Raw genomic sequence first — 19970 nt, 5'->3', positions numbered from 1 at the left:
CTGAATGCCTGGGTTGACAACACTTCTGGTCGGGTATCATATTGCCTGAAGATCTTTGCATAATTGAGTTGAATGTCGCAAGTAATTTATATGTGAAATCACCCCAATCTGCTTCACTTGATTTTGAAAATTATCTCTAATATTTGAAGCTCGATATCAAGAAGTATTGAAATAATAATTCGATTCAGAGCCATGCATTGTGTGATAAAATGCTTTCTACTCTGACCAGAAAAAGTTGCTTCGCAGTCAGTTGAACTGGTAACTTACCTTTTCAGTGTGTACATCGTGACCTAGCTGCCAGGAACGTGCTCGTTAGTGAGGATCTCATCTGTAAAGTGTCTGATTTTGGTTTAGCTCGGGAAGAAGAAGAATATCATAGAAAGTCAGATGTGAGTATCAATACAAAGGTTTAGCCAAATGTGATGCCAAGTATATTTTTTCGTTAATACCGCACACGGACTAATAAAGAGATTTATAAACCATCCCTGTATAATTATATGTATTAACACGTAGTGCCTTACACAATCAATCAAGAGCACTGCTTATTTGGCACTCGTTAGGCCGCTCTTGGAGTATGCTGCCAGCGTCTGCGACCATTATGAATCTAAGTATGTCTTCAAGTTGGAAATGATTCAGCGCAAGGCTGCAAGATTTGTTTGCAACAGTTATGACCGTCATGCTAGCGTCACTGACATGATCAGAGGCTTGGAATGGGACACGTATAGAACACAGACGTGAAGCTATCAGACTTGTGATATGAAACAAATTCAATTGGGTGAATCAGCTATTCCGAAATCGTTAACTCCGTCAGCAGTTAGAAGATCTCGCCGTTCAACAACCGGCAACAGTCAACAGCTTAACCAGACCCATTGTAGGACAGACGCACTTAAATTTTCATTTCTTCCCCAGACAACAAAAGACTGGAATCGACTACCCGACAACATTATCAACAGCAGCTAAATCAACTCTTTTAAGACCCAAGTTCTAGATCACATCCGGCAAAGAGCCTAAACTAGTCCATGGCCACGCTACCCTCACCTTGGCTCCACATGGACCTAGGTCCGTCGTCATGTACAACGAAGAAAAAGAATACGAAGAATTTGCCGAGAATGGGTTGCAACTAATATAAAACGGCTTTACACAGTAACAAATATCGATAACAGTGTCTCTGTCATCAAAATTATAAAACAAGGGTCCGGATGCGGACAGTTTATAATTGAATACCTGACTGGAAGAAGGGCCCAACTCCATCAATACTTTTTTTGAGATATTAACAAAAAACACATTATTTGGACAAGTTTTAAGTGACAGACTGTTTTCATCTTGAGGGTACCTTTAGTACTGGTACATGAGCATACATTATAGCATACATGTGAAACAGTGTTGTAGGACCTCATGTCCGAGGCCATGGCCAAGTGAAATTTTGTTTTCAACTCCCATACGGCGAGTAATTTCTTTCAATGGTACATTCTCATCCAGAAAACCTATTGCTCGACCGTGAAGGAAATTGGGCAAACGCGGCATTATTAAAATGTGATTTTTCACATGTGATGAACTACTGGCGATGAATGGTCTATTCTCACTGCAGTACATATTCCGCCTAATTCAGCCATTTATCATTAAAAAAAGAAAAGATTTAAACACCTGCTTTGCTAGATATAACGCGGTCTTGTAAGACCACGAAGTCCAGCTTTGACCTCCAATGACCCTGACTCGACAAAATTGTCTTTTTTGAAAAATGTAGGCACTAAGTTTAATAACAATCTATCTAATAAAAAAATTACCCTGTGTCGGAGCATGTTAGACACCTGTGCATCAGATATATTTAACCACATTTGATATTGAGACATAATTATATTATGTGGGAATATGCTAATTTACAAACAAGTGTTAAATATGTTCGCAAGTGTTAAATTATAAACACTTATTTTTGGAAGTGAATTAATGGCTACTGTTGGTGATGGTAATAACAATTGATTATAACAATCATTTATTTTTAGATAAAGCTTCCATTGCGTTGGATGGCGATAGAGTCTTTGACTGATGGTATTCATACGAAGGAAAGTGATGTGTGGTCTTTTGGTATTCTTCTTTGGGAGATAATTACGCTTGGTACGTACAAGTAATTACTTAACTTCGACAGTATCTTTATAGTCATTACATGGTATTTTTAAGGCTTGATTTCTGAGGGGCGTAAGTTAATAACAGTCATGCAGAAGAGAACAAACCCAAGTATATCAATCCATAGGCACTAGACCACGAACCTTAAGAAAACTTTATTTATTTATTTATTTATTTATTTATTTATTTATTTAATTATTTATTTATTTATTTATTTATTTATTTATTTATTTATTTATTTATTTATTTATTTATTTATTTATCTATTTATTTATTTATTTATTTATTTATTTATTTATTTATTTATTTATTTATTAATTACACTTGATCAATGGCCCAGAATTACACAAAATATATATAATATTGCACATAAGATAGGTCAAAAATTACACAATATCATGAAAGGAACAATACAAGTCCCGTGAATGGCTGGAGCGAACAGGTGCCAGGCACCTCTAAGACCTCCCCACCAAATCCAAAAAAGAAGGGAAGGGAAATACAAATTTGAGGGGGAAAATGCAGCACAATAGCACAATATAAAAAAGGAGAAAGCAATTACTCGGCGTGGTTTTTTACGGGCTTGACATTTCATAAAAAAGACCATGGTACGTGTTTTGTGTTTTTCAACCGTTTTTGACATACTTAGGCTAAAATTATAAAATATGATATAGAATATTTTCTGATGGATCACAAAATATTCTTTTTCGTTGTTTGAAATTACGTCATTCATTCATTATACTACAATTTGTACTCCAAAACGTTTTTGATTAATACTTTTTTTATTATGATAAAGTAAATCCTCCCGGCCTTCTATACTATACGCAAAAAAGTACCCTTCACACCAATTTGTTGAAAGTGTGGGGCTGAGACGAGGGCGTAAGTCCGAATTTGGTCAAAAATGTTTTGAGAGTAAAGTAGTTTTACTCAGACATACATTGTGTCCCAGAATGATCTATACCGTGTTTGAACAAAATACCAAAAATATATAGTCAACAGTGTATCTAATTTTAATAAGTGCAATGCAATGACACATATGTCTCCTACTTATTCTGTGACTTTCATAGAAATAGCTTCATTCGTTTTTTGGCGTGGCATTGCTGTTACTGAAAATGTACGAAAACTGCATATGTGTAATTTACAGCGCAAAGGCTTCATACACATGGATCCTTTATCACCATCGTCCAGCCGCACTGTGCAATATATTGGAGAAATCCTACATTCTTTAATAGGAAATACAGCAAATTCGGCACAGATGTTTTTTATTTAATTTTTTATTTAATGACATCTTTAACGAGGGTAAACCCTGATCAGTGCAAGCACTGCTTTCCACAGGGGCCCTCGATAAGGTATACTCTAAGATGTAGAGTATAAAACGCGAAATAATTCTTGATATGGGATTAAGTGAAACATTTCAATATGACTTCAGATATTTAGGTTGAAAAACGTACTTTTTATGTAATTTTACTCAATTTTTACCCAATTATTACAGAGGATATAACTTCCTCAAGGATCCTCCGCAGTAATTTGTTTATTCTCCGTTATGTAGCTGTGGGTTTTGTCAATATACTGTGGACATAAATACATGCTGTGACACTAAGAACGAATCCATCTCTGCCGGTATTTCAAATGATGAAACTCGTACACTGCAATAATTGTCTTCAAAACTGCCGCCAAAGAAAGAACAGTATAAGGTCACCCAAGCGTACCAAATCCTTTAAAGGATTGATTCGTAACATCATAAATAATCGATAGATATCGACTATTTATTAGAAGTGGCGTAAGGTTAGGGTATTGTGTTTTGTGTGATTCTTAAACTGACGTACCAGCTCGTAGTTTTTGTTTTCTATTTGCCCATAAGGCTGAGTTCACATAGAAGTATACGGTATACGGTATTCGCTATTCGAAATACGCTTATTCGATCAGGCTGAGTTCATATAGGAGTATACTATGTGAACTCAGCCTGATGGAATGAGCGTATGTCGTATAGCGATTAGGGAGTCTAGGCATGATAGGTCAGTTTACCAATTTTCTTCGTCTAATCAAATGCTTGTAAGTTTACTTCTTGAGGTCACGTTGCATTCAATGAGGTGTCATAATGTGCAGAATTAGATAGTGCATCTATTTAAAAAAAAATAATTTACCCACATATGGTTTAGTTTTAAAATTAGGACGGTATACGCTGCACTAAAATCGAACACGCACGATTCCCACTTATTCCCACTATACTACTATACGCAGGTATACGGCCTTTTCGAATAGTGCCCTCTTATGTGACCCGGTACTATGAAATTACCTTGCTCGATTTAAGCTATACGCGTACACCTGCAAAACGTGCACCGTATACCCGAATAGTATACTTCTATGTGATCGTAGCCTTACATATGTGACCCGGTACTATGAAATTGTCTTACTCGATTTAAGCTATACGCGTGCACCTGCAAAACGTGCACCGTATACCCGAATAGTATACTTCTATGTGAACGCAGCCTTATAATATGTCTTTATTTCTTTTGAAAGTTATCTAAAGACGAAATCTATTTATTTTACTACAAAGTATAAAATATAATGAATGTCTCAATAACACACCTCCATTTTATATTGGAATTTCTTCAAACATTTTCTCAAAAAGTTGTTTATTCGCCGTGCCCACCTTACGCCATTATAGAATGAAGCCGACAAAATGACTTTCGTCATCGTCCTCATGGGTACTTCGTTGTTCTGACTGGTGAGGGAAACTCCCGACGGACTACTTCTATATATTCATTTCATTTTACTTTTTTAATGTTTAAATTAAAGGTGCACGACCATATCCAGGCATGGGTACCAGAGTTGTCGTCCGGGAAGTGCAACGAGGGTTTCAGATGCCCAAACCCAAGCACTGTTTCCAAGAGGTGTAAGTTAATGGAATTATTTTATTTTTATTTTAGTTAAAGTTTTAGATAAAGAATTTGCTGTGGGAATCTGCTTATCCACAAAAAATTAAATTTAGTTAATGGCCTGAGCTTTATGATCCTAGCAAAACACATTTATAATCGCTTATTTGCTATACATTATTCGGTCGTAACATATACAGGGTGTCCCAGAAAAAAAATACCGAGCGAATACAATTGAACGGAAGTCGCGTAATAAACATCAAAATCAAAAAATTCAAAATGTAGCGTATAGCTTATTTTGTTGCGCATTATATATGAACATTTTATTTGATTCGGTTGACTGGTTGCGAAGAAATGAACGATTACATAATACGTGCATCAATACAGTTCATTCCAAGTTTGATCAACAGGCGCTTTTTTCATACTCGCTCACCGCTTCCTAAAGTTTTAATGTGTACCTCATTAAATTCAGTCCACATTATCTATTTTATAATCCGACAGTGTTATATCATTCATGCTTTCACTGAAGATGAATAACAGTTTGTCGAGAAAATTTTGATTTCTGCAATTGGAAGTGTTCCAACTTTATTTATGTTGTAAATATGTTATATTTTAACTTTCAAAAGAACATTTGAGCCAAGAATGACAATGATCAAGTGCTTACATCTTTATGTGTGATTTTTGATACCATGCAACATTAAATATGTTTTAAACGATTTAAAATTTGCATTACAATTTCTTGGAAATATTTCAAAAACATTAATGTGTGAGAGAAATATTTTAAGCCAGCTGGAATTCTTTATGTAATATTTCTCTGTGCAACATTTATATCAACATTAAAGAAAAAAATATATTTCCCGAGCATCATCTTACATGCAACCTTTCATTTTCAATGTCGTGCAGGTTTTTAAATTTGAACAAAACCTAATTAAATGTTCTGCAAGAAACAGATTGTTTAAAAAGAAGGATTTCACAGAACAAAATATGAAGCCCATTGACAGTTAACCACTAGCGCATTGTGTTGAATGATCTTTCTTTCAAACTTGGAATGAAGTGAATTGACGCATGCGTTATATAATCGTTTCTTCGCGATCAGTCAGCTGATTATTAGATATTTGGCTGCTGATGTCTATTTCTCGACTTACATCCAAATTCATTCACCCGGTAATTTTTTTCTGGGACACCCTGTAGTGGCGTACGTAAAGGACATAATAGAATTATTATTATTTCCGAGCAAAACGTAGTCGATACTCTTTCCACTGGTATATCTCAGTGGCTCGATTGCAATTGATGTTTAAGGTTCAAACTATTAAACTGTAGGCCTATCTTAAAAGTTTAAAAGAAATAACTTTTACAGGACATAGCTATCTCTAAACCTTTACGCCTCTATATGAAATGGACAATTAGGAACAATCACTCTACGCCACTATGTTTTGCGACCAACTTTTGCGGTCTTTGAAGTATGGGTTCTCAAGCAAAATGTCAAAGGTCATGTTTTGAACTCCGTAAAGGTCAACTTCCTTCACCTGTCCCATTTTTCTTTAATAATGTATCATTACCAAATATCACTTCTAATTCTGGCCGTCTAGGTAATTGCCAATTAACATCCTAGAGAAGAATAATTTGAGGCAATTTTGATAAAAAAATTGGATCGATGGTCGAGCTATGAGTTGGAAAATAAATATTTATAACTTATATGCCAAGATTACAGATAATATTGTCATATTATAGGAAACCAATTCGTATATTGGCTGCTGGTTCCAATTATGATATATCTGTCTTTGTTTAAGATACAGGGGTGAATATAACTGGTACCTTAATTAGTTTGCTTATTGTATTCTGTACAGCTAGTATATGCTTCGTCTATTAAGAGTTAATTAATTGCAGTTTGGTGCGATTCGTCTAAATCGTAATTTCAATATCAACGTCGGAAAAAAAGATTTGTTTTCATTCTTTTTTGGTGGAAAGGAAAGAGCACCTAAAGTAAGAAGCATGTATTAACTTGATTTGCTCACAATTCACGATTCGCTACTCTGCCGAATTCATAACCATATGATGTAAACTACCTTCTTTCGGTTAGTATGTAGGTATTAAAATGAAATATCATGCACATTTCAGATCATGCCAATAAATGTTTATGTGGTCGTAAGAAGGAAACTAATGTTTTGTAACGTTTTGTGTCACAAGATACGATATCATGAGTGCTTGTTGGTCATTAAATCCGCGCCTGAGACCGTCCTTTGCAGAGATTATCCGGGACATGGATAATATCTTAGCTATGAAAACAGTAAGTTCAATACTTCATCAAAATCAATTTTATAAAGAGAATGAGTGCTTGTAAAAAATGGCGACAGGGGCGGATTCCCTGTTCACAGCTCGAGATCAAACAAACACAGATAAAGCAACTGCGGCGTTAATTTATATTCTGAACAACATCTAATTATTTTGACAGCGATGCATACTCACGGAATAAAGTGCAGCACGTGTACTTATTGTCAAACCTAGCCAATACAGCATGTGTGGCCTTAAAAAAGAAAAACAAAATGAAAAATAAAAATGTATAAGGCTAAAAAACTATTAAGAAAATGAATGCAAATAAGCCGTCTTAGCAACTTAGATGGTTAATACATGAATAAACTGGCAGAAAACATGGATAAGGTCTTACAGGGACACACCGAGTATTGTGCCCCTTTAATGGTCAGCTTGATTGTCAAAGGAAAATCGACATAAGGAACCCCCGGAAGGAACCAAGAAAATAAACGACATAGATGACAAAAGAAAATCACTTGGTCGGTGACCATCGACCCCAAATGTCATTACCATGAAACTTAATTTAGGTGAGAAGCGTTAGTAGGAAACATTTCAAGGTCATCAGAGGTCATCTAAGGTAAATTAAGTAAAGATTAATAAATATTCATGGTCGAATTGAAAACACTGAAATAAATATTCTTAGTCATTGGGATTGGTCTAGTTCGTAAACAAAATCTTATTGGACAATTGCACGATTCCGAGTGTCGTCTATCGGGCTGTAGACGATCCCACGAGTTTAATACCACGTTACGCCCTTGTATCGCGCTGTATGCGTATATACGGTATACTCGCACGTGCTTGTACGCACAACATCATTTTAGAAGGGAGTTTGTATTAAAGTTATTCCAATATCTTACTGAATATCAGCTGCCCTGGCATCCGATACTCAAAATACTGGACCTGCCTGTCGTCTATCACATGATAGAGGATAGTAAAAACACAAATTCCTAATTTCTAATTCCTACTTAAATTGAATACGTTCGTTAGTGGGTAGTGTGTATTTTCTTTAAAATTATATTCTTTGGTGGCTAATGTATTTTTTCTATCAAATTATTACAGGACTACCTGTTACTTGACGAGATCGACGAAGACTATTATGACGATATTGGCGTAATTGATGAAGATGAAAAACTGTAGTAATGAGGCGGTTAGCAGTTCGCGAGAATTATCCAGTGTGATAAGCAAAATTATTATTCCTACCCCACCACCCACATATGATGATCAGTATACCCAATGATCGTAAGTGAGGGTATGCTGTAAAATAACTGTTATACTGCCACCGCTTTATTAGATGTTACTGATTTCATTCTTCAAAGCATTAAGGGATCCAAAATGAGCGTTTATTGCGTTTCGACAGTATTTTTTGGGGGACATGAGAGCACCTCAGACCTATCGAATTGCATTCTGAATACGAAACATGTCTTTCTGATATCAAATAATTTTCATTTTTTTTAAATCATAATATAATACAAATTTTATGACAAATTATAAAAATTTGATATTTTTCAAAATTTTGATATATAACAGTCCTCGAAGTAAATTATATAAATCTAATGATATAATCTTAAAGTGTATGTAGCAGGGAGGAAAAGCCGACAGTCAATTGAAAATTTTGACCTTTCATATTGAAAATATGGATTTTTTTCCCAAAAAGACCTATTTTTTTTTTTGGTGTTTTGGGGAAAAAATCCATATCTTCAATACAAAAGGTCAAAATTTTCAATTGATCGTCGGCTTTTCATCCCACCTACATACACTTTAAGTATAAATCATCAGATTTATAAAGTTTACTTCAAGTACTGTTAAATATCAAAAATATCAATTTTATTGATTTGCCATAAAATGTGTATTAAATTGCGAATTTCAAAAATCAAAATTATTTGATATCAGAATGACATTCTTCGTATTCAGAATGCAATTCGATATGTCTGATGTGCTCTAATGTCCCAAAATAAATACTGTCCAAACGTTCATACCCCAGCCCTTAATGAAGTTACATGTTTTTGGACCTCAAATATTATTTTGATATATGGTAAATCATGAACTTCGTGTCAGCTAATTATGGTATTTTGGGCTAAAAGTTATCATTAAAATTCTGACTTTATAAATCATATCGTCACCCTCATAACAAAACTGCCTAAGTCATTTTTACATGTTTCTCATTTGCAATTTTGATTTTCTGAAAAATAAATCCATAATTAATCAAATTTCCAGCCGCATTATCTTGTGGAATACATCAAAGGAGATTAATTCCACAAATTAATGAAGAATGCGGCTGGTAATTTGGTTAATTTATGAGTTTATTTCTCAGAAAATCAAAATTGCAAATGAGAAACATGTAATAATGACAGTTTTGTTATGAGTGTGACGATATATGAATTACTTAAGGTCCTATTTTAAGGCCGCTATTGTTTATAGTTTATGCATATTCTTCATTTTTTTTTTTTTTTTTTGTTATATACGCAGTTATTATCACTTGCTTATTGATCCTAATGCTAACACACTAAATACTAAAATGACCAAAATGTCTGATTGGTTCGAATCGAGAAAACGTACCATGACATCAAAAAATTCGTGTTATTTGGTATTAAATATTATCTTCGTAATTGTAAGGATTTTTAAAAATCATGACGAGGTTATTATGCGCTCTTGAGGCAGCAAAGTCCCTGATTATTTTTGGTTGTTTAATAATTTCTGGAATAATGTGGGGCCGTAGTGGTCAGTGACAACCTGTAAGGTGTGCTGAGGCTTGTGGATCAACGTCTAGGCGTTGTGCCTGTGCGTAGCGCACTATAAATCACTGCGTTTTTTTGAAATGGTCGATTAGTTTAATACTTTTATTCACATTTATCATGGAATGATCATTAGACGAGTCAATTTACGTAACTAAAACAAAAATGGAACATCAATGTTTTCTGTTGTAATAGACAGTTAGCAGATAGAAAAATATTGCGATGTGCTAAATATCTTGGTTAAAAGCTGGAGAACAGTTTAGACAGGTTGTATAAGTGTATATGGTCGAATCCAACGAAAAGTGTACACGGCATGTTCAGGGCCATAACTTAAAAGTATTAATCAATTGGCATTCGTTTTTGTATTGTGTTTATTCGCCTTGATCATACGCTTCGCGCCATATATAATAAGACCCCTTCTGTGAAAAACTTAGACACAGAGACCCCAAAACATGCTATTTTAACCCATTTTTTCAAAATATTTCTTAAAGTATTTTTAAAAACATCTAAATCAGTTATGAAAAGAAGTCATTGGATTGAATCTAAATTGATTTCCTGAAAGATGTGTATTCAAAGTTTGCCTGTTCAATTTTTCACATATTTGTACATAATTATGAATTTTTTGTGATAATTTTTGAGTGGTATTTTTTTACATTACCTACGAATACAATTTTTCATAGCACTAGATATATCTTTAAAAAATGGAAATCAATAATAAATGCGCAATTGATACAAGCTTCGATATGTCCAATACTGAAATGCATTGCATTCGGACATCTTTATTATTGTGTTTAGCTGCCAGAAATTCTAAATGGCACAAAGGTAGGTTTGGTAAAAAATATGCATTACCTCCGAATACATGTTAAAAGCTGTGTCATTTCCACAAAGTGAGAGAATAGTAAACAATAGTTAAGCAATAGGTGCAGGGTAATACACTCTTTATTTCTACCAAGTTTCAATAGCCTGCGTTTAAATATTTCTGAGATGTCAACAATAAAAGCAAGTATTCGTAGGTAAATTTCGGTAACCGAATGTTACCTACGAATACAATTTGACATCATGACAGTATTGTGAAACACCGCCATTCATGCCAATGCCCATATTGGTACATATCGAAGGCCTGTATGTTTGCTATCAAATCATATGTCAATGAAAGTTGCGAATTCACATACATGCCCATCATGCAAAAGTGAATACGGCTTAATTGTTGAAAAATATGTACTGAAATAGACGACGGTCTGCTCATTTGAAAGAAAAATCAGATTCAAAGAAGATTAGAAGGAGATAAATACTTGGATTTGTCAACTGTCATGTGTGCTTCATTTTAAATGTTTACCGACCTTCTGGTTTCTGAGTAATTTGTGTCCAAATTGATTTATTCGAAGGTAACTTTTGACGTTTTCGCTAAGGTTACCTACGAATACCATGGAAAAAACGACTGTTCTCATTGTCTCATGATCTAGACAACACAGTGATGGACCCTGGTATAAAGCTAATTGTAGTTGCCCTCAAACGAAAGGCCACAAGACGTAACTGACTCCAAGATGGACTTCACAAGTCTGCAATAACGGTTTTAAGCGATTTGTGTGCAATTAAGCAAATTAAAGTCACTTTAGTGCCTTTGTTTCTTACTTCAATCCTCTTTCAACCGCTGTGAACCGACATTATTAATACATGATAGGGTCTAAAGTATCAATAAACGCACATAAAGAAAATAATACGTTCAAAGTGCTTTATAAAATGAAGTTTTGATTGCGATATCCACCAAAAGTCTAATTCTTACCTACAAATACTGAAATGTTACTTACGAATACAGCATTATACATGACATGTGTAATGAAGTGTCCCTACCAATGGAAATTAATTGTCAAAAACTTTAAGCGGTACCCCAGGACACTATTATTAACCATATACGGATTCATGCAACAATTATTTATTATGTAAAATTGCTAATTAACTACTTGTATATCAAAATGAAGTGGTCAAAATCTTGCTAAAAGCATCAAAAAATTTTTGATCTAAGGTAATAGCATTTATTCATTTGGACGTACCATCTGAAAGAGATCTAAAACTACCATTTTATTAATTCATTACCATAATAGCAAATTTTAAACCTCCAAACTCAATATAGATATTGTTAAATCGCTCATGTTACCTACGAATACCCGGGTTTCTTCACCTTTTATTGTATAAAGCGTTAGGTGTATGCGTATAATTCCTAATATTCTTGAAAACATATATCCTACTCGTTCTTATACAATGTGTAAATTGATTCATACTCATTTGATAAATAAAATACAGAAACTGACCTAAACTTCATTTTCAAAAATAAACTAGCATAAATTGACTAAGATCATATTGATCGCGTTATAAAAATAAAAACAAATATTTTCTGGTTGAGCTAGCATTTTCCTGACACCCTGTGGTCTACATTACACGAAAAAAGCGTTAATGGGAATATTCCATTTGTTTTAGGTTGATTAGTATTGCGATAGTGAAAGCATCCTAGTGGTATTCGTAGGTAACATTGGGTTTTGATATCACATTTACTATCACACGTCCTGGATTTATTTTTCAAGATTAGTAATGGCACTTTTGGTTCCTATAAGGCCAATATGTCATCAATCAATGGGCAAAAGGAAAAAATTGTGGAGACATTTTTATTTCGGACTTTTATTTTTGGCCCGTGGACACTTTTGGTTGGATTCGACCATATGAGTATCAAAAAACCTGTGTCTAAAATCTCATGTCTCCTTTGTGGCAGCCATCTTGGATTTCAAAATGGCTGACATACAAAGCATATTTTTACCTGAATATCAGTTTGTTTAAACAATTTAGAGGTAGTAAATTGGTATTTGCAGCAATAAATATGACATAGAATGTCAATGTCAAATGGCCGCCACATATGACATGTATGAATCTGTCTCAGCATGTGTATCAATTAGAACCATAGAAATGACACCTATACACGTTCTTGGGGTCAGGAATTTCATTTATAACATGTCCAACGTTGTCCGACAGTCTCTGTAGGCCTAACATCATGAAAAGGTCAGATATGAGGGGCATTAATTATTCCTGTGTTCCTTACTATGTTTTTTTTTAATAAGCAGATTAAATGTGTTTGTGCAAAATTTAATTTAAAATAGGAAACCTATCGAATCTATTCTTCTGCCTTATTAAGTATAATTATAGCTGAGATTTTGGATAAAAATAGATCTATACTATACGCAAAAAAGTACCCTTAACACCAATTTGTTGAAAGTGTGGGGCTGAGAAGAGGGCGTCAGTCCGAATTTGGCCAAAAATGTTTTGAGAGTAAAGTAGTTTTACTCAGACATACATGGTGTCCCAGAATGATTTATACCGTGTTTGAACAAAATACCAAAAATATATAGTCAACAGTGTATCTAATTTTAATAAGTGCAATCAGGAGGGTGAAAGTGCATAGGAACAATGCCGGAAACTACGTCACACTATTGTTCGACCTAGGCTACATATTTTTAACGCATGCGTGTTCATCAATACAGCTTTAGTCTCCTCCACCTTCGCAACGCGGTACGTGGAGTGTCTGGAATCACACTGACGGCGGAGGAGAATACTGGCTGGTCAGGCAGTTTAATTTTATCAAGCATATAATACCTGAACAATCACCGTCATTTGATCGATTTACTACAGAATATATTGTATATTCAAAATATAATTTTAATATTGTAAACCTGTTAACTTATATATTTGTGTACTAATGTATAAGGACACGTGAATAAAATCATGTCGAAGACAAAATGGCCGCTAATCCGCCTATTGTCTAGACCTAGGATACATATTCCGAATGAGGGCAGCAGTCTAGGATGCTTATCCCTTATCCCTTCGTGTAGATCCCTGGTGTAATGCCATGACACATATGTCTCCTACTTATTCTGTGACTTTCATAGAAATAGCTTGATTCGTTTTTTGGCGTGACATTGCTATTACAGAAAATAGACGAAAACTGCATGTGTGTAATATACAGCACAAACTGTGTATGCATGGATCCTTTATCACCGTCGTCCAGCCGCACTGTGCAATATATTGGAGAAATCCTACATTTTTTAATAGGAAATACACCAAATTTGGCACAGATGTAGAGTATAAAACGCTAAATAATTCTTTAGATGGTTAATACATGAATAAACTGGCAGAAAACATGGATAAGGTCTTACAGGGACACACCGAGTATTGTGCCCCTTTAATGGTCAGCTTGATTGTCAAAGGAAAATCGACATAAGGAACCCCCGGAAGGAACCAAGAAAATAAACGACATAGATGACAAAAGAAAATCACTTGGTCGGTGACCATCGACCCCAAATGTCATTACCATGAAACTTAATTTAGGTGAGAAGCGTTAGTAGGAAACATTTCAAGGTCATCAGAGGTCATCTAAGGTAAATTAAGTAAAGATTAATAAATATTCATGGTCGAATTGAAAACACTGAAATAAATATTCTTAGTCATTGGGATTGGTCTAGTTCGTAAACAAAATCTTATTGGACAATTGCACGATTCCGAGTGTCGTCTATCGGGCTGTAGACGATCCCACGAGTTTAATACCACGTTACGCCCTTGTATCGCGCTGTATGCGTATATACGGTATACTCGCACGTGCTTGTACGCACAACATCATTTTAGAAGGGGAGTTTGTATTAAAGTTATTCCAATATCTTACTGAATATCAGCTGCCCTGGCATCCGATACTCAAAATACTGGACCTGCCTGTCGTCTATCACATGATAGAGGATAGTAAAAACACAAATTCCTAATTTCTAATTCCTACTTAAATTGAATACGTTCGTTAGTGGGTAATGTGTATTTTCTTTAAAATTATATTCTTTGGTGGCTAATGTATTTTTTCTATCAAATTATTACAGGACTACCTGTTACTTGACGAGATCGACGAAGACTATTATGACGATATTGGCGTAATTGATGAAGATGAAAAACTGTAGTAATGAGGCGGTTAGCAGTTCGCGAGAATTATCCAGTGTGATAAGCAAAATTATTATTCCTACCCCACCACCCACATATGATGATCAGTATACCCAATGATCGTAAGTGAGGGTATGCTGTAAAATAACTGTTATACTGCCACCGCTTTATTAGATGTTACTGATTTCATTCTTCAAAGCATTAAGGGATCCAAAATGAGCGTTTATTGCGTTTCGACAGTATTTTTGGGGACATGAGAGCACCTCAGACCTATCGAATTGCATTCTGAATACGAAACATGTCTTTCTGATATCAAATAATTTTCATTTTTTTTAAATCACAATATAATACAAATTTTATGACAAATTATAAAAATTTGATATTTTTCAAAATTTTGATATATAACAGTCCTCGAAGTAAATTATATAAATCTAATGATATAATCTTAAAGTGTATGTAGCAGGGAGGAAAAGCCGACGGTCAATTGAAAATTTTGACCTTTCATATTGAAAATATGGATTTTTTTCCCAAAAAGACCTATTTTTTTTGGGTGTTTTGGGGAAAAAATCCATATCTTCAATACAAAAGGTCAAAATTTTCAATTGATCGTCGGCTTTTCATCCCACCTACATACACTTTAAGTATAAATCATCAGATTTATAAAGTTTACTTCAAGTACTGTTAAATATCAAAAATATCAATTTTATTGATTTGCCATAAAATGTGTATTAAATTGCGAATTTCAAAAATCAAAATTATTTGATATCAGAATGACATTCTTCGTATTCAGAATGCAATTCGATATGTCTGATGTGCTCTAATGTCCCAAAATAAATACTGTCCAAACGTTCATACCCCAGCCCTTAATGAAGTTACATGTTTTTGGACCTCAAATATTATTTTGATATATGGTAAATCATGAACTTCGTGTCAGCTAATTATGGTATTTTGGGCTAAAAGTTATCATTAAAATTCTGACTTTATGTCATATCGTCACCCTCATAACAAAACTGCCTAAGTCATTTTTACATGTTTCTCATTTGCAATTTTGATTTTCTGAAAAATAAATCCATAATTAATCAAATTTCCAGCCGCATTATCTTGTGGAATACATCAAAGGAGATTAATTCCACAAATTAATGAAGAATGCGGCTGGTAATTTGGTTAATTTATGAGTTTATTTCTCAGAAAATCAAAATTGCAAATGAGAAACATGTAATAATGACAGTTTTGTTATGAGTGTGACGATATATGAATTACTTAAGGTCCTATTTTAAGGCCGCTATTGTTTATAGTTTATGCATATTCTTCATTTTTTTATTGTAAATGTGTTATATACGCAGTTATTATCACTCGCTTATTGATCCTAATGCTAACACACTAAATACTAAAATGACCAAAATGTCTGATTGGTTCGAATCGAGAAAACGTACCATGACATCAAAAAAATTCGTGTTATTTGGTATTAAATATTATCTTCGTAATTGTAAGGATTTTTAAAAATCATGACGAGGTTATTATGCGCTCTTGAGGCAGCAAAGTCCCTGATTATTTTTGGTTGTTTAATAATTTCTGGAATAATGTGGGCCGTAGTGGTCAGTGACAACCTGTAAGGTGTGCTGAGGCTTGTGGATCAACGTCTAGGCGTTGTGCCTGTGCGTAGCGCACTATAAATCACTGCGTTTTTTTGAAATGGTCGATTAGTTTAATACTTTTATTCACATTTATCATGGAATGATCATTAGACGAGTCAATTTACGTAACTAAAACAAAAATGGAACATCAATGTTTTCTGTTGTAATAGACAGTTAGCAGATAGAAAAATATTGCGATGTGCTAAATATCTTGGTTAAAAGCTGGAGAACAGTTTAGACAGGTTGTATAAGTGTATATGAGTATCAAAAAACCTGTGTCTAAAATCTCATGTCTCCTTTGTGGCAGCCATCTTGGATTTCAAAATGGCTGACATACAAAGCATATTTTTACCTGAATATCAGTTTGTTTAAACAATTTAGAGGTAGTAAATTGGTATTTGCAGCAATAAATATGACATAGAATGTCAATGTCAAATGGCCGCCACATATGACATGTATGAATCTGTCTCAGCATGTGTATCAATTAGAACCATAGAAATGACACCTATACACGTTCTTGGGGTCAGGAATTTCATTTATAACATGTCCAACGTTGTCCGACAGTCTCTGTAGGCCTAACATCATGAAAAGGTCAGATATGAGGGGCATTAATTATTCCTGTGTTCCTTACTATGTTTTTTTTAATAAGCAGATTAAAATGTGTTTGTGCAAAATTTAATTTAAAATAGGAAACCTATCGAATCTATTCTTCTGCCTTATTAAGTATAATTATAGCTGAGATTTTGGATAAAAATAGATTTTACATGGCAGCCACTTTAAATGACAACATGGCTGCCATAAAGAAGACATGAACTATTGTAGGGACACCTCATTAAGCACATTATATTCACCTCCATAAATACTTCCTATTACCATAATAAATATAGAAAAGTAGTGCATTATACAATATTTACATTAGTATTTACATTAGTTCTATTTGAAGAGTTCATAATGATGAACACCGTTTTCTAACTTTTTGAGTAATGCTAGCTTTAAATAGCTCTTGATCAGAGCCCTCGCAGTACCTTAGAAGATCCAGAGATCCCCAAGTAAAATAAACCCAAGCAAGTGACTAGTATTAGTAAAAGAAAATGTATAAAGGCCAATCCATTCTGTAAAAAATTAATACCACTCCCATGCATCACCCAGCAGTACATGTATTTGTACAGAGCTTGCCGAAGGCAAGCTTCACTATAGGCAAGTCACCAACAAGTAAAGTAGGACCACTTATAGATCAATGTCTACCTGAGATATTGGTCTACTCCACACACCAACCGCCAAAGTCCAGTGACCGACGCGCCAAGGAAGTATCTATCATTCTAAGTAATCTTGATGGTGGTAAGGCCTCAGGGCTTGACAACATCAGCCCTAAGCTCCTCATGATTGGTCACGATCACCTGGCTGAGCCTTTGGCCTATATAATAAATTTGAGTCTCTCCTCTGGCATAGTTCCATCGTCATAGGCGTGTCTCGCTTATCTTTGAAGAAGGTGATCCAATGAACACAAGTAACTACAGGCCTATATCTGTCACTCCAGCTTGCAGTTGTATCAATATATTATTATCAAATCCTGTCTCCTAACCAATCTTGTTTCAGACATAAACACTCAACACAAACTTGTCTCATTGATGTCTGCGACTACCTCTTAGATAATATGAGTAAAGGCTATTTAACTGGTGCTGTTTTCCTCGACCTGAAAAAAGCCTTCGATACGGTCAACCATGAAGTGCTTATTAATTAGCTTGCAAGTGTCGGGGTGCATGGTTTGGAACTCGAATGGTTTTCATCCTATTTATCTGACCGGTTTCAAGTCACCAGAGTTAATAATCACTTATCTAGCCTGGGGACCCCTGTCAAATTTGGGTCCCCCAGGGCTCCATTATCGGCCCCTTCTTTTTTTACCCTATATATCAATGACTTGCCAACCATCCTAAAGAGTGTTGATTGTAGAGTAGATTTATATTCAGACGATACTGCTATTTTCGTCAGGGGAAAGACAGTTGATACAATTAACAGAATTTTGAATTCTAAATTTTCTTATGTTGCTCAGTGGCTAGAAATCTCACTCTCAACGTAAAAAAAAACCCAAAATCCAAGCTTTTTGGCTGGCAACAAAAACTTGCCCGTACCCAAGATACAGCATTCAGCATTCAAATAAGAGGTGAGCCAATAGAACAAATTGACCATTTTAAATATCTTGGTGTTTGGTTTGACCGATCACTCACCTGGTGTATACATATTGACAAAGTGGTTTTAAAAGTCAACAAGCGTATTGATCTTCTAAGAAGAGTACATAATGTATTGCCAACACAAATTCTTGTCATGTTGTGCAAATCTTATTCCACAATTAATTATTCCACACCTTGATTATTGTGATGTAGTTTGGGGTTATGCCGACAATACTCTAGTGTCTAAATTGAAAGTACGTCATTTTCCAACTGATGTTTTATTAAAAAGTCTGAGAAAAACGTTGTGATCGTCGTTTGAAACACCTTAATATTATGGTCTACAAAGTCATACTGGTAGTCTACCCTCAAATCTGTGCAATATTTTTAATACTGTTTCTGACATTCATAGTTACGGGACTAGACTATGCCATAGTCGATTTCTGATAAATAAAAATACGTTATTAATCATGATGAACGCATTCAGTTGAACTCGAAATTATACTGATAGCCTATTTATTACATCAAAATACTAGTATAAAATGGTTATGAAAAAGTTTATATAATTAAATATGTGACAGTAAAAGTAAAGTATACGTAGGCTTTTATTATTGAATGCAACATATCATAATGGCATAACTATATAATGGCACTTCAATACTGAACAATTCTAATTTTAGAATCTGCCAGTTTATTACGAGTTAAAAATCGACTATGGACTTTCACTTTTAAGCAGAACTTTACCGAGGGACTTCGTTCTCTAAAACACACTGTCAATCATACTTGTTTATCAATCAAATCTAACCAAAAGACTAAGCATGGTGGTACAATACGCGCTAGATGCGTTCATCCACCAACTTTTGCGCCAGCACAAAAGCGCCGCATTACAAAGATAGATGTATACCATAGTTAATGGTAATGGCACGTGTCGGGAGGATTTAAACAATAACGAGATCTGGGCGACAAATCACAAGCCAGATTAATTTAAAGATGCATTACATCATGACTAATTTTAGTTAGGCCATACATTGGCCTAACTCTCCATAGAGTCCCATGTTAACCGCAATCCAAAGTCAGTAGTCCACTTGGGAAGCTAACATACAGAGGGAGTACGGTGACTGAAAAGATGATCAGTTGTGAAAATCTATCAATTGTGCACAAATTAATTAAATC

The 19970-nt window shown here is 34.6% G+C and overlaps 1 protein-coding gene across 1 annotated transcript in view; it reads left to right on the top strand.

The window, feature by feature from the left end:
* The window catches only part of LOC140165273 (tyrosine kinase receptor Cad96Ca-like), a 30101-nt gene extending 21299 nt beyond the window's left edge, over positions 1-8802 (top strand). Inside the window, exons 6-10 of the mRNA XM_072188629.1 lie at positions 276-389; positions 2001-2112; positions 4918-5014; positions 7182-7281; positions 8364-8802. Coding sequence (XP_072044730.1) covers positions 276-389; positions 2001-2112; positions 4918-5014; positions 7182-7281; positions 8364-8441 — 501 coding nt within the window. The 3' untranslated portion in view covers positions 8442-8802. The remainder of the gene's footprint in view (positions 1-275; positions 390-2000; positions 2113-4917; positions 5015-7181; positions 7282-8363) is intronic.
* Positions 8803-19970: the final 11168 nt, after the last annotated feature.

This window comes from Amphiura filiformis, chromosome 1 (genome assembly GCF_039555335.1).
Source record: "Amphiura filiformis chromosome 1, Afil_fr2py, whole genome shotgun sequence".
NCBI classification, from domain to species: domain Eukaryota; kingdom Metazoa; phylum Echinodermata; class Ophiuroidea; order Amphilepidida; family Amphiuridae; genus Amphiura; species Amphiura filiformis.
Note: the sequence above shows the minus strand (reverse complement) of the source record. Positions and strands in the feature narration are given on the sequence as shown.